The 14,937-nt window shown below is 43.0% G+C and overlaps 1 protein-coding gene across 6 annotated transcripts in view; it reads left to right on the top strand.

Moving 5' to 3' along the window:
• The window catches only part of bmp2k (BMP2 inducible kinase), a 70,879-nt gene that overhangs the window by 52,044 nt on the left and 3,898 nt on the right, over positions 1–14,937 (top strand). For all 6 annotated transcript variants that reach the window (XM_078402124.1, XM_078402172.1, XM_078402145.1 and 3 more), the window contains 2 exons: positions 4,183–4,340; positions 5,032–5,145. In XM_078402124.1, coding sequence (XP_078258250.1) covers positions 4,183–4,340; positions 5,032–5,145 — 272 coding nt within the window. The remainder of the gene's footprint in view (positions 1–4,182; positions 4,341–5,031; positions 5,146–14,937) is intronic.

Here is a 14,937-nt window from a genome sequence, read left to right as displayed (position 1 = left end):
GATGGTTTACCAAAGGTTACAGCAGGATCTTGATCAGTTGGGAAGTGGGCAGAAGGATGGTTAAGGGATTTTAATGCACATAAATGTGAGGTGTTACATTTTGGAAAGTCTAACCAGGGCAGGACCTTCACAGTAAATGGCAGGGCTCTGGAGAGTGTTGATGAGCAGAGGGATCTAGGAGTGCAGGTACATCGTTCCTGGAAAGTGGCATTGCAGGTAGATAAGGTGGTTAAGATTATTTTCAGCCCATTGGCCTTCATCAGTCAGGTGTAGAAGTTAGGATGTTGTGTTACAGCTGTACAAGGCCACAGTTGAAGTTTGGGTTCAGTTTTGGCCACCCTGCTGCAGGGAAGATGTTGTTAAGCAGGAAAGAGTGCAGAGAAGGTGTACGAGGATGTTGCCAGGACGTGAGGGAGAGGCTGGGCAGGCTCGGTCTGTATTTCTCTAAGCATAGGATGAGAGGTGTTCTTAGAGGTGTACGAGATCATGAGGGGAATAGATGAGGTAGATGCAGAGTATTTTACCCAGTGTGGGGAATCAAGAACCAGAAGACATGGGTTTAAGGTGAGAAGGGATAGATTTAATGGGAATCTGAGGGGCAACTTTTTCCACATGGAGGTTGGTGGATATATGGGATGAGCTGCTGGAGGAGGTCGTTAAAGCAAAAACTATAACAACATTTAAATGGCATTTAGACAGGTTCATAGATAGGAAAGGCTTTGGGGGTGAAATATGGGCCTAACAAGGTCAGATGGGACTACTGTGGATGTGGCACCTTGTTTGGCATGGGCAAGCTGGGCCGAAGGGTTTATTTCCATGACTGACTCTATGACTAAAATATTGAGACATGGGAGCTTGAATTTCTTTTAAATATTGTTGCTGAGTTGTCTTATGGGTAGGTTACATAGAACATAGAAAATAGGTGCAGGAGTCATAGAGTCCTACAGCACAGAAAGAGGCCCTTCGGCCCATCGTGTCCGTGCCGCCCGTTACCAAACACAGTCTAATTTTAATCCCATTTTCCCGCATTTGGACCGTAGCCCTGAATGTTGTAGCATTTCAAGTGCCCATCCAAATGCCTCTTAAACGTTGTGAGTGTTCCCGCCTCCACCACCACCCCAGGCAGTGAGTTCCAGACTCCAACCATCCTCTGGGTGAAAAAGTTCTTTCTCACATCCCCCCGAAACCTCCCTCCCCTTACCCTGTATCTATGTCCCCTCGTTGTTGAACCTTCCACCAGTGGAAGAAGTTCCCCGCCATCTACCTTATCTATGCCCCTCATGATCTTGTACACCTCGATCATGTCCCCTCTCAGCCTTCTCTGCTCCAGGGAAAACAACCCCAGTCTGCTCAGTCTCTCCTCATAGCCGAGGCCCTTCATCCCTGGCATCATCCTGGTGAATCTCCTCTGCACCCTCTCCACAGCTATCACATCCTTTCTATAATGTGGTGACCAGAACTGTACACAATACTCCAGCTGTGGCCTCACCAGTGTTCTGTAAAATTCCATCATTACCCCCCTACTTTTATATTCGATGCCCTGGCTAATGAAGGCCAGTAACCCATATGCCTTTTTGACCACCCTGTCCACCTGTCCTGCTGCCTTCAAGGACTTGTGTACCTGTACTCCAAGGTCCCTCTGTACCCCTGTCTTCCGTAGGGTCCTTCCATTCATGGTGTACTCCCTCTCCAAGTTATTTCTGCCAAAGTGCATCACCTCGCACTTTTCAGGATTAAATTCCATCTGCCACTGCTCCGCCCATCTGACCATCTCATCTATATCTTCCTGCAGCTTGCAGATCCCTTCCTCGCTATTCACCACCCCCCCTACCTTTGTGTCACCTGCAAACTTGCTGATCATTGCTGAGTAGGCCATTCGGCCCTTCAGGCCAGCACCGCCATACATTGTGATCATGGCTGATCATCCACAATCAGTAACCTGTGCCCAACTTCTCCCCATATCCCTTGATTCCACTAGCCCCATTTTTCCTGAATCTAGCTTGTCCAGTCCTTTTATAATTTTGTATGTCTCTATAAGATCCCCTCTCATCCTTAAACTCCAGTGAATTCAAGCCTAGTCTTTTCAATCGTTCCTCATATGACAGTCCCGCCTTCACAGGGTTCAATCTTGTGATCCTCCGCTGCACTGGCTCAATTACAAGGATGTCCTTCCTCAAATTAGGAGACTATACTGAAATCCTCTCGTTATGAAGGGCAACATGCTATTAGCTTTCTTCACTGCCTGCTGTACCTGCACGCCAACTTTCTGACTGGTGTACAAGGACACCCAGGTCTCGCTGCACTTCCCCCTTACCTAACCTGACACCATTGAGATAATAATCTGCCTCCTTGTTTTTGCCACCAGAGTGGATAACCTCACATTTATCTACATTATACTGCATCTGCCCACTCACTCAACCTGTCCAGGTCACCCTGCAACCTCCTAACATCCTCTTCGCAGTTCACACTGCCACCCAGCTTTGTGTCATCCGCAAACCTGCTAATGTTACTTCTCATTCCGTCATCCAAATCATTAATATATATGGTAAACTGTTGCGGCCCCAACACGGCACTCCACTCGCCACTGCCTGCTATTCCGAAAAGGACTTGTTTACTCCTACTCGTGGTTCCTGTCTGCCAACCAATTCTCTATCCATGTCAACACCCTACCCCCAATACCATGTGCTCTAATTTTGCTCACCAATCTCCCGTGTGGGACCTTATCAAAGACTTACTGAAAGTCTAGATACACTACATCCACTGGCTCCCCTTCATCCATTTTACTTGTCACATCCTGAAAAAATTCAGAAGATTAGTCAAGCATGATTTCCCTTTCATAAATCCACGCTGACTTGGACTTATCCTTTTACTGCTATCCAAATGCACCGTTATTACCTCTTTAATAATTGACTCCAGCATCTTCCCCACCACTGATGTCAGGCTAACTGGTCTGTAATTCCCGTTTTCTCTCTCGCTCCTTTCTTGAAAAGTGGGATAACATTAGCTATCCTCAAGTCCACAGGAACTGATCCTGAATCTATTGAACATTGAAAAATGATCACCAATGTGTCCACTATTTCTAGAGCCACCCACCTGAGTACCCTGGGATGCAGACCATCAGGCCCTGGGGATTTATCAACCTTCAGTCCCATCAGTCTACCCAATACTAAATTTCTTTCAGTTCCTCAACCCCCCTAGATCCTCTGTCCTCTAGTACATCTGGGAGATTGTTTGTGTCTTCCTCAGTGAAAACAGATCTGAAGTACCCGTTCAACTCTTCTGCCATTTCCTTGTTACCCATAATAATTTCACCCGTGTCTGCCTTCAAGGGACCCACATTTGTCTTTGCTAATCTTTTTCTCTTAACATATCTAAAGAAGCTTTTACTGTCCTTCTTTATATTCTTGGCCAGTTTCCCCTCGTACTTCATGTTTTCAGCCCGTATTGCCCGTTTTGTTACCTTCTGTTGTCGTTTGAAAGTTTCCCAATGCTCTGGCTTCCTGCTACTCTTTGCTGTGTTATGCATCTTGTCTTTTAGTTTTATTCCATCCCTAACTTCCCTTGTCAGCCAGTTAGGTTGTATCCTAATTAGAAATACCACTTTTTTTTTTCTTTCAATTTTCTTGGGTCATCTTGACAATTTCATCCTGACAAATATGCCCAAACATTAGAAGGGGGGGAAAACGTATTGAAATGTTTTGGGATCCTAGGGTCGTAAATCATTTAAATCAAGCAACACTTAATCATTGTTTCGCTAAAATTACATTTTCTGTCATTAATCAAGAGTGTTTTATTGTCATATGTTCCAAAGCAGAATAATTAAATTCTTATTTGTAGCAGCGGCACAACTGATTTGTAAACACTGTATTTTAATGGTAAACACAACAAACAAACAAAAAAAGTTCAATAAATAAAAAAACAAATATAGAGCCAAAACAAAACTGTAGCCTGGTGGTTCATAGAAAGAAGCTGTTCCTGAATCGGGATGTTACAATTTTCAGATTCCACACCACCTTCCTGATTGCAAGAGTGAAGTGAGAGCGATGTGGGTCCTTACCCATTTTCCAAATTTTAGGAAGGATAATGCTGGCTGCCTTTATTTGTCTTGATTTTGTACTTGTGTGAAATACCTATAATTCTTTTGCTTAATATTTAAAACTGTATTGCATTCTCATTTTATAGGCCAAGCTGTTTAGATTTAGATGAAGCTTCCAAAATTTCTCCACAAAATATAAGTAACCCCCCCGACATGTCTGGATGGAATCCATTTGGAGAAGACAATTTCTCAAAATTAACCGAGGAAGAGTTACTTGATCGGGAATTTGATCAACTCAGATCATGTAAGAGTGGTAAAGATTTTGTTTTATTTTCTTTCACAACTAAAATTGATGTTATTGTTGAGGTTTTGTTGATTTGAGATGATTAGGAAAATAATTAATGAATGGTGGTCTTAATTTTCACCATAGTAAGAACTATTTGTAGATTCAAGGTCACTTGACAAATTTTAACATGGTTTAAATTTCTAAATATTGTTAAGAGGGGATAAAGCACAAAATCCAATTCATAGTCTGATATGGCACCTTGTGGTCTACACTGCATCATAAATACAATTTGCATAAGGGACATGCATGGTGAATTTAATATTGATTCTGAAATGGGAAAACAATCTAATTGTCTTGGATTTTAAAGAAACTGCTAGCATTTTCTTGTGTAACTGTCAGAAACTTTGGGATTTCCAAGGAAGAAAATCTCAGTGCACATGACAATAATAAATTAATAGCAAGCAGTTCTTATGATGTAGTTAAAATCCCCATTTATTTTGCTTTTAGATAATCCTCATTCAGCTGAGTAGTTTAGCACCAACTGCTGGATATGTGCTGAACAATATTGAACTTTAAATTCACAATGCCTTTAATATAACCTTGTATTGAGAAATTTACTAATTTTTCTAATATTCTTGCTCTTGGAAATACAACTTGTACATGCTGACCTATAGGTTTCACACAGAAAATGCTTGTGTTATATTTATAGGTAAACCAGAACAGAGAAGAACATCCATGGAGAGTGAGACTGAACAGCATTCCATTCAACAAACTCCAATTAAGGAAGACTTGTTTGGATGTGTTCCGTTTGTTTCACAAACAGGTTAGTTTCCCATCTTTTTAAGGGTGAGAATGGATTCTTCTCATTTTATCTTGTCTTCTGGAAATTTTCTAGTCTGAGATCTGGGACACCTGTAAAAGTTTGCATTGCTCTTTTGGATTAATTCACTGGTAGATATGAGTGTGAGCTAACTTTTAAATTAAAACAATCATCTCTTACAGAATATCTTTGTGGAATTAACACTCCTATAATTCACTCCAGTTGCTTTTCAGCTTGCATATGATTGGCTTATGATGTCAACCACTTTTCTTCCTTGTCCTATCCGTAAACTAGTCTTTATAAAATGCCTCTGAACATTTTCTATTCATATCTGCAATGATGCAGGAAGCCTTTATTTGTTCAGCCAATCTCATGTTAAGTTAGCATTGGTTTCCAAATGAAAGCTAACATTGCCTGAGCATGATATCAGTGGAAAGGTTTATAGGAGAAGGTGGTTCTCAAAGAATGTTGCCACAGTGCTCACCTTTTTTGATACTGCAATAATATAATGTGTCGTCAAGTCTGAGGAACCAAGCGTCAATAATTAGTCAAACAGTATGGAAACACGCCCTTTGGAAAAAGATGCCCCATCTAAGCTATTGGCTTATATTGGCTTAGGACCAATTGGCTTATATCCCTCCAAACCCTTTCTGTCCATATACCTGTCTAAATATGTTTTAAATGTTGTTGTACCTGCCTTGGCTACTTCCTCTGGCAGTTCTTTCTATATTCCTGTGTAAGAAGAAACTGTAAATGCTGGTTTAAACTGAAGATAGACACAAAAAACTGGCGTATCTCAGCGGGTCAGACAGCATCTCTGGAGAAAAGGAATAGGTGACATTTTTCGGACCGAGACCCATCTTCAGACAGAGGGGAAAGGGAAACGAGAAATATAGACGGTGATATAGAACAAATGAATGAAAGATTTGCAAAAAAGTAACAAAGATAAAGGAAACGGTCCATTGTTAGCTGTGGGCTAGGGGTGAAAACGAATTATACAGACAATGAAACTCACCAGGATGACAGTGATACTAGTACAACAATGAAGGTAGGGGAAGGATGGAGAGAGGGGGAATGCAAGGGTTACTTGAAATTGGAGAAATCAAAACATAGACAATAGACAATGGGTGCAGGAGTAGGCCATTCAGCCCTTCAAGCCAGCACCGCCATTCAATGTGATCATGGCTGATCACTCTCAATCAGTACCCCGTTCCTGCCTTCTCCCCATACCCCCTCACTCCACTATCCTTAAGAGCTCTATCCAGCTCTCTCTTGAAAGCATCCAACGAACAGGCCTCCACTGCCCTCTGAGGCAGAGAATTCCACACCTTCACCACTCTCTGACTGAAAAAGTTCTTCCTCATCTCCGTTCTAAATGGCCTACCCCTTATTCTTAAACTGTGGCCCCTTGTTCTGGACTCCCCCAACATTGGGAACATGTTTCCTGCCTCTAATGTGTCCAATCCCCTAATTATCTTATATGTTTCAATAAGATCCCCCCCTCATCCTTCTAAATTCCAGTGTATACAAGTCTAATTGCTCCAGCCTTTCAACATACGACAGTCCCGCCATTCCGGGAATTAACCTAGTGAACCTACGCTGCACGCCCTCAATAGCAAAAATATCCTTCCTCAATTTGGAGACCAAAATTGCACACAGTACTCCAGGTGCGGTCTCACCAGGGCCCGGTACAACTGTAGAAGGACCTCTTTGCTCCTATACTCAACTCCTCTTGTTATGAAGGCCAACATTCCATTGGCTTTCTTCACTGCCTGCTGTACCTGCATGCTTCCTTTCAGTGACTGATGCACTAGGACACCCAGATCTCGTTGAACATCCCCTCTTCCTAACTTGACACCATTCAGATAATAATCTGCCTTTCTATTCTTACTTCCAAAGTGAATAACCTCATACTTATCTACATTAAACTGCATCTGCCATGTATCCGCCCACTCACACAACCTGTCCAAGTCACCCTGCAGCCTTATTGCATCTTCCTCACAATTCACACTACCCCCCAGCTTAGTATCATCTGCAAATTTGCTAATGGTACTTTTAATCCCTTCATCTAAGTCATTAATGTATATCGTAAATAGCTGGGGTCCCAGCACCGAACCTTGCGGTACCCCACTGGTCACTGCCTGCCATTCCGAAAGGGACCCATTTATCCCCACTCTTTGCTTTCTGTCTGTCAACCAATTTTCTATCCATGTCAGTACCCTACCCCCAATACCATGTGCTCTAATTTTGCCCACTAATCTATGTGGGACCTTGTCGAAGGCTTTCTGAAAGTCGAGATACACCACATCCACTGACTCTCCCCTGTCAATTTTCCTAGTTACATCCTCAAAAAATTCCAGACTGCTGGGTTGTAAGGTGCCCAAGTGTTAGGCTTACTGGTCTGAAGTTCCCAGATTTTTCTTTGCAGCCCTTCATAAGTAGAGGCATAACATCAGGCACCCTCCAGTCTTCTGACATCTCACCCATGTCTTATGATGATCTCAGCCAAGACTCCTGCAATTTCTTCTCAAGCTTCCCGCAGTGACTTTGATTATGTCTGATCAGGCCCGGAGGATTTATTTTGCATCATATGTTGAAGGACATTTACCACCTTGACCGTGACGTGGGCTGTCCTTGACGTCATTAACGTCTCCAAATTCCATAATCTTTCTCCATGGTTAAAACAGGAGAAGTATTCAATGAGTACCATTTCCTGTGGCTTTAGTTTTTGAGGGGCCCTATTTTCTTTCGAGTTCTCATCAAAGTTGGGTTTGCCCCAATTTAGAGTAATATGTGTTGTCCTCACCATTGTAGGTGCCGTGCATTGCCTGAGCAAACTTTCCTGAACACACTTGACAAGTTCCAGCCTGTTTAAGCCCCTACTATGACAGCCCTATTAGTCTTGCAGCTGTTTGCAATCTCCTGGCATATTTATTCCTCAAACTGCCGTTGAGTATTTGTGGTCTTCTAGTGCAATTTCAACAATGTGATCATCCTCTTTTTATTTATCAGCTCCAGCAATATTGCCTCACTGGACAATATGGCTTTGTTCCTGTGGACACAAGGAACTTGTTTACAATAAAAGAAATGCTGGAGTAATTCAGCGGATCAGGCAGGTTTGATGGAGAACATGGATAGATTATGTTTTTGGTCTGGATCCTTCAGACTGATTGTGGTGGTGGGTGGGAGGGGGGATGTGAGGGAGAGAATAAAGGTGGAAGAGAGGAGGGGTGGGACTGGCTCATGAGGTGAGGGAGATATTTGATAGGAAGAGAGGGAGAAAGGGAAGGGGTTTGTTGGATACTTACCTAAAATTGGAGAATTTGGTGTTCATACCGTTAGGCTGTATGCTACCCAAGCAGAATATGAGGTGCTGTTTCTCCAGTATGTGTGGCGCCTCTCTGGCAATGGAGGAGACCCAAAACAAAAAGGTCAGTATGGGAATGGAGTTGAAATGGTTAGCAATCAAGGGAGGCAGCAGGCCTTGGCGGGCTAAGTGCAAGTATTTTGAGAAACAATCACAGAGTCTATGCTTGGTTTCACTGATGTGAAGGAGGCCACGTTGAGAACACCAAATGTGGTATATGAGGTTAAAGGAGGTGCACATGAACCTCTGTCACCTGGAAGGGCTACTAGGGTCACTGGATGGATGTGAGGGAGGAGGTGTTGCTGCATCTAAGGTTGCAGAGGAAAGTACCTGGAGATGGGGGGGGTTTGCAAGGGAAGGGATTAGTGACCCAAAGAATTGCAGTAGTTTCTGTGTATGGGGGTGGGGGGGGGGGGGGGGAATGTGGGGGAAGGTGGCAGAAATGTCGGCGAATGATGTGGAGGCTGTGGGAGAGAGTATTTGAGGTCAGACAGGGAAACTATCCTTGTTCCATGTGTGGGGATGATGGAAAGCCCCTCCCCATTTCCCTCACCTGGATCCACCTATCACTCATCAAGCTTTGTCCTGTTGTTCTCTTCGAGCTTTCTACCCCCACTGCCACAATCTGTCAGAAGAAAGGTCTAGCCCAAAACATTATCAGTCCATGTTTTTCAGAGATGTTGCCTGAACTGCAGAGTTACTCCACCACTCTGTCTTTTTTATTACTTTATTCTTACTTTCTCAAGATTCCAATTCACTCCTTGTGTATATTCCAGTATTTCTTTTGGTTTGGTGCAAATTTACCATTGTAACTTGAAAAGCAGATGGTTTCAGAAAAATGTTTTAGAAATGAGCCTTAGATATCCCATAACAGGCTCTTGGATAGTCTTTTACATTGCCAACTACATAGTCAAATAGACAAACCACTGCATTCTTAATGTAAATAGATTTGTTCAAATATACAACCCAAATAAGTACAACAGATTTCCAAGCAGTTGGAATAATATCCATGTCTGCTTCTGCTACGTAACCATGTCATTGCACCAAAATGCTTTTGGCACACTTACGGTATCTCAAATAAACGGACTTGCAGGTGAGTATTGACATGAATTTTGTGGTTGGCAAGCTGAGTTGCTGTTAGAAGAAATGGGAATTTCAGAGTTGACGTCACTCTGATGAATGTTTCCGAAAAGGTAAATTTCTCATGGAAAAGCAGTTTATTTTTAAGACCAGTTTAAATTTTAAGGGACCAGATTGTTCTTAATAAATTCGTTCCTCGCCCTCAAATTTGAAATTTTACCGTAAAGGAGCTGTAATATTAAATAGGGGAGCTTTCCTCAGAAGTTACCCTCTTAAAAAACCGTGTCAAATAGCTTTGGATTATCCATGGAAGCAAGTTTCCAAATCAGATATAGCCACGAAGTTCCTTGCCCAATTATTCCTACTAATACATGAATGCAAGGCATGTAATTACAAGTTACAAGACATCAGCTGCTTTAATCTCTTGTCTGGAAAAAGAACATCAACTACAAATAATTTTTCAAAGATTTGGATCATAGGATGTGATTAAATGTGTTTTTGTTCCACTGTTTGGAGAGGGTTTTAAAATTATGATTGCAGTTCGTGATAATCCTTTGTGCATCACTTGCGCACTTTCTTTCTTTACTTCTTTACTTCTATCTTTTTCTTAAAGCTCAAAAAAATGAAGCGGTATAAAAAATGTATTAAGATATATCTGTTGTATTATTGTAATTTACCGTACTTTTAATAAAAATATTTAAAAAAAAAAAAAAAAAAAAAAAGTTAAAATCCATATTTTTAGTGATTTATGCAGATTTGCATTTTCAAAATGTTACCAAGTGGATTAATAATTTCAAGTCTTGTTTGGTTCGGAAACATAATTAGATGTCCTTTGGAAAGAAAATGCTTTAGCATCCAATTTTTTAAAAAAAATTATTGCCAGCTTACTAGATATTAGAGTCATAGAGTCATAGTCCCACAGCACAGAAAGAGGCCCTTCGGCCCATCGTGTCCGTGCCGCCCGTTACCAAACACAGTCCAATTTTAATCCCATTTTCCCGCATTTGGACCATAGCCCTGAATGTTGTAGCATTTCAAGTGCCCATCCAAATGCCTCTTAAACGTTGTGAGTGTTCCCGCCTCCACCACCACCCCAGGCAGTGAGTTCCAGACTCCAACCACCCTCTGGGTGAAAAAGTTCTTTCTCACATCCCCCCGAAACCTCCCTCCCCTTACCCTGTATCTATGTCCCCTCGTTGTTGAACCTTCCACCAGTGGAAGAAGTTCCCTGCCATCTACCTTATCTATGCCCCTCATGATCTTGTACACCTCGATCACGTCCCCTCTCAGCCTTCTCTGCTCCAGGGAAAACAACCCCAGTCTGCTCAGTCTCTCCTCATAGCCGAGGCCCTTCATCCCTGGCATCATCCTGGTGAATCTCCTCTGCACCCTCTCCAAAGCTATCACATCCTTTCTATAATGTGGTGACCAGAACTGTACACAATACTCCAGCTGTGGCCTCACCAGTGTTCTGTACAATTCCATCATTATCCCCCTACTTTTATATTCGATGCCCCGGCTAATGAAGGCCAGTAACCCATATGCCTTTTTGACCACCCTGTCCACCTGTCCTGCTGCCTTCAAGGACTTGTGTACCTGTACTCCAAGGTCCCTCTGTACCCCTGTCTTCCCTAGGGTCCTTCCATTCATGGTGTACTCCCTCTTTAAGTTATTTCTGCCAAAGTGCATCACCTCGCACTTTTCAGGATTAAATTCCATCTGCCACTGCTCAGCCCATCTGACCATCTCATCTATATCTTCCTGCAGCTTGCAGATCCCTTCCTCGCTATTCACCACCTCCCCCCCTACCTTTGTGTCATCTGCAAACTTGCTGATCATGCCCTGTACGTTGACATCCAGATCATTTATGTAGATTACAAACAGTAAGGGACCCAACACCGATCCCTGCGGCACCCCACTGGACACCGGCCTCCAGTCACAGAAGCACCCTTCTACCATCACCCTCTGCCTTCTGTCACTAAGCCAATTTTTTATCCATTTTGCCAAGGTGCCCTGGATCCCATGGGCTCTTACCTTCTTGACTAGTCTCCTGTGTGGGACCTTGTCAAAAGCCTTACTGAAATCCATGTATACCACATCCACTGCATTACCCCCATCTACCTCCTTGGTCACCCCTTCAAAAAATTCAATCAAGTTAGTCAGACACGACCTTCCCTTATCAAAGCCATGTTGACTATCCTTAATTAACCCTCGATCCTCCAAGTGAAGACTGATTCTGTCCCTCAGAATCTTTTCCTTTTGCCAAAATATACTAATTTATAGAAGCTGCTGCTGGAAATATTTTTTCAAATTTAATACATGCATTTTTGTTACAGCAACAAACTTTGTAAAAAGCATATTTACCTTGGAGTGGTGCACAATATCTATGTATTCTCTTTTTAGTTTAGTTTAGAGATACAGCGCAGAATTAGGCCCTTCGGCCCACCGAGTCCGCACCAACCAGTGATCCCCACGCATCAACACTATCCTACACACACTCGGGACAATTTACATTGATACCAAGCCAATTAACCCACAAACCTGTACGTCTTTGGAGTGTGGGAAGAAACCAAAGATCTTGGAATAAACCCAGCATACAAACTCCGTACGGATAACACACATAGTCACATTCGAACCCGGGTCTCTGGCGCTGTAAGGCAGCGACTCTACTGTTGCGCCACCATGTTGCCCTGCTGTGCCACTGTGCAGCCCTTTTCTTTTACAACTTGGCTTTAGATCTCTGGGAACGTGAACATATTGGTCCTTGCTAATTACTGCATGTCACATTGCTTGTCGAGGACAATGTCTGTATATGTCTGGATTTGCATTTAAACCTGATCCATAGAAATAAAAGGCTTGTTTGCATATCAATATGCTGTTCTGTTTCCCCTGATTTCATCTTGTGGATGATACAGAGGTGCAGCTCCAGAGTGACCAGGATTCAATTCTAATCTGTAGTTGAGTTCTCCCTATAACCATGGGGTGTCCTCTGGGTGTTTCTGAGTTGGTAGAGTTGACTGCTATAAATTGTCCATTGTGTGAGTGAGTGGCAGAATCTGGGAATGGGATGGGAAAGGAGGAGGCTTGATGGTGATAGGATGGGATTTGTGTAAATGGATGCTTAATGTTGGTGTGCACATGGTGGTCCTTCTGTGGCTATTACATATTTGTGGTTGGTGTCGAATTTATTTCACTCTGTTTTAAGCTTTTCTGCTTCAAACTCCATGTGCCAAGTTTACCTCCCATGGTAGCTGTTTGTGTTCACGTTGGTTTATGATTAAGAACTGATCGTAATAGGATTGAGAATGTTATTCAGCTTTCAGTGGATGTATCGCAGGTCCTATCTGCACCGAGATTCCACGTACTTCTAGTATAATGACAACCATGTTGTTTGAACAAAAATACCTCAGAAATAGGAAGATTTGGCAGTGAGATGGAGATGGTTGTTCAGATCAATGACTCATAGATGAAGTAGATACAGTCATACAGGACAGGAACAGGCCCTTCAGCCCAACCAGCCCATGTCATCCAAAAATGTGCCATCTAAGCTTGTTCCATTTGCCTATATTAACCCATATCCCTCTAAATCTTTGCTATCCATGTACCTGCCCAAATGTCTTTTAAATATTCTTATTGTACCTCTCTCTATGCCCCACAAACCCACATTTAGATTTAGAGATACAGTGCGGAAACAGGCCCTTTGGCCCACCGAGTCTGCACCGCCCAGTGATCCCCGCACATTAACACTACCCTGCACACACTAGGGACAATTTTTACATTTACCCAGTCAATTAACCTACATACCTGAACGTCTTTGGAGTGTGGGAGGAAAACGCGAAGATCTCGGAGAAAACCCACGTAGGTCACGGGGAGAACGTACAAACTCCGTACAGACAGCACCCATAGTCAGGATCGAACCTGAGTCTCCGGCGCTGCATTCGCTGTAAGGCAGCAACTCTACCGCTGCGCCACCATGCCGCTCCATGTTTTGGGATGTGAGAGGAAACTGAAGTACCCAGAGGAAACCCATCTGGTCACAGGGAGAACGTGCAAACTCCACACATACAGCACCCATGGTCAGAATCTAACCTGGGTCTCTGCCGTTGTGAGGCAGCAGCTCTATCACCTGCATCATTGTGCCACCCAGAGGAATGAGAAAATGGGATAACATTGAAGTAGTGTGAATGGGTAATTGATGGTTGCTGTGGGCCAAAGGGCCTATTTCCACACTATCTTTAAAATTTAAAGCAACAGCATGGAAACAGGCCCTACAGTCTACCGAGTCCACGTCGACTAGTGATCACTCCGTACACTAACACTATCCTACACACTAGGGACAAATTATTATTATTTTTTGCCGAAGCCAATTAACCTAGAAAAACCTGTATATCTTTAGAGTGTGGGAGGAAACGAGGACCCTGAAAAAACTCACACTATCACAGCGAGATCGTACAAAGTCCATACAGACAGCACTAAAGGTCAGGACTGAATTGGGGTCTCTGGTGCTGTAAGGCAGCAACTGGGCCGCTCAATCAATCCATCCATCCCAATCCTATCCAAATACATTGCTCTATCTGACAAAATTGCGCCTCAGGTCCTATTCAATCTTTCACCTTTCACCATAAACCCATCTCCTCTATTTCTTCATTACCCTACCTTTGGAAAAAGACTGCATTCATGCATTTATATTGCTTTTTAAGATCACACCTCAGCCTCCTGTGTTCCAAGGAATATAATCCTATCCTGCCCAACCTCCCTCTCTCCAATGGTCCTTCCATAAGCTTGAGGACTGGATTCATCTCTACACCATTGTGGACATTGGACTTTGTCTCTGGAACTAATGTGTTACATTAGCCTGAGCTCTGGGGACAGGTTGAGCAGACTCTGACTTTATTCTTTGGTGCGCAGGAGGCTGATTGATGGGAGTTCTTGTAGAAGTGTATAAGATCACGAGGAGAATAGATAGGGTGAAGACTTACTCTGTCTTTTACCCAGAGTAGGGGAATCAAGAACATAGATTTAAGGTGAGGGAGGAAGGATTTAATAGGAGCCTGATGGGCAACTTTTCTTAAACGAGAGGTGGTAGGTACATGGAACGAGTTGCCAAAGGAGGCAGTTGAGGTAGGTCTATCCCAACTTTTAAAAAAACATTTGGATAGGTATATGGATAGGTTTAGAAGGATATGGGCCAAGTGCAAGCAGGTGCGATTAGTGTAAATGGGGCACGTTAGTAAGTGTGTGCAAATTGGGCAGAAGGTCCAGCTTCCACGCTCTATGGCTCTATTCAACTTGAGTTTGGCTTGATTGTATTTATTGTAACATCTGATTTGGCTGGATAGCCTGCAAAA

This window comes from Rhinoraja longicauda, chromosome 1 (assembly GCF_053455715.1).
Source record: "Rhinoraja longicauda isolate Sanriku21f chromosome 1, sRhiLon1.1, whole genome shotgun sequence".
Taxonomy (NCBI): Eukaryota; Metazoa; Chordata; class Chondrichthyes; order Rajiformes; family Arhynchobatidae; genus Rhinoraja; species Rhinoraja longicauda.
This window is presented reverse-complemented; position numbering and strand designations above follow the sequence as displayed.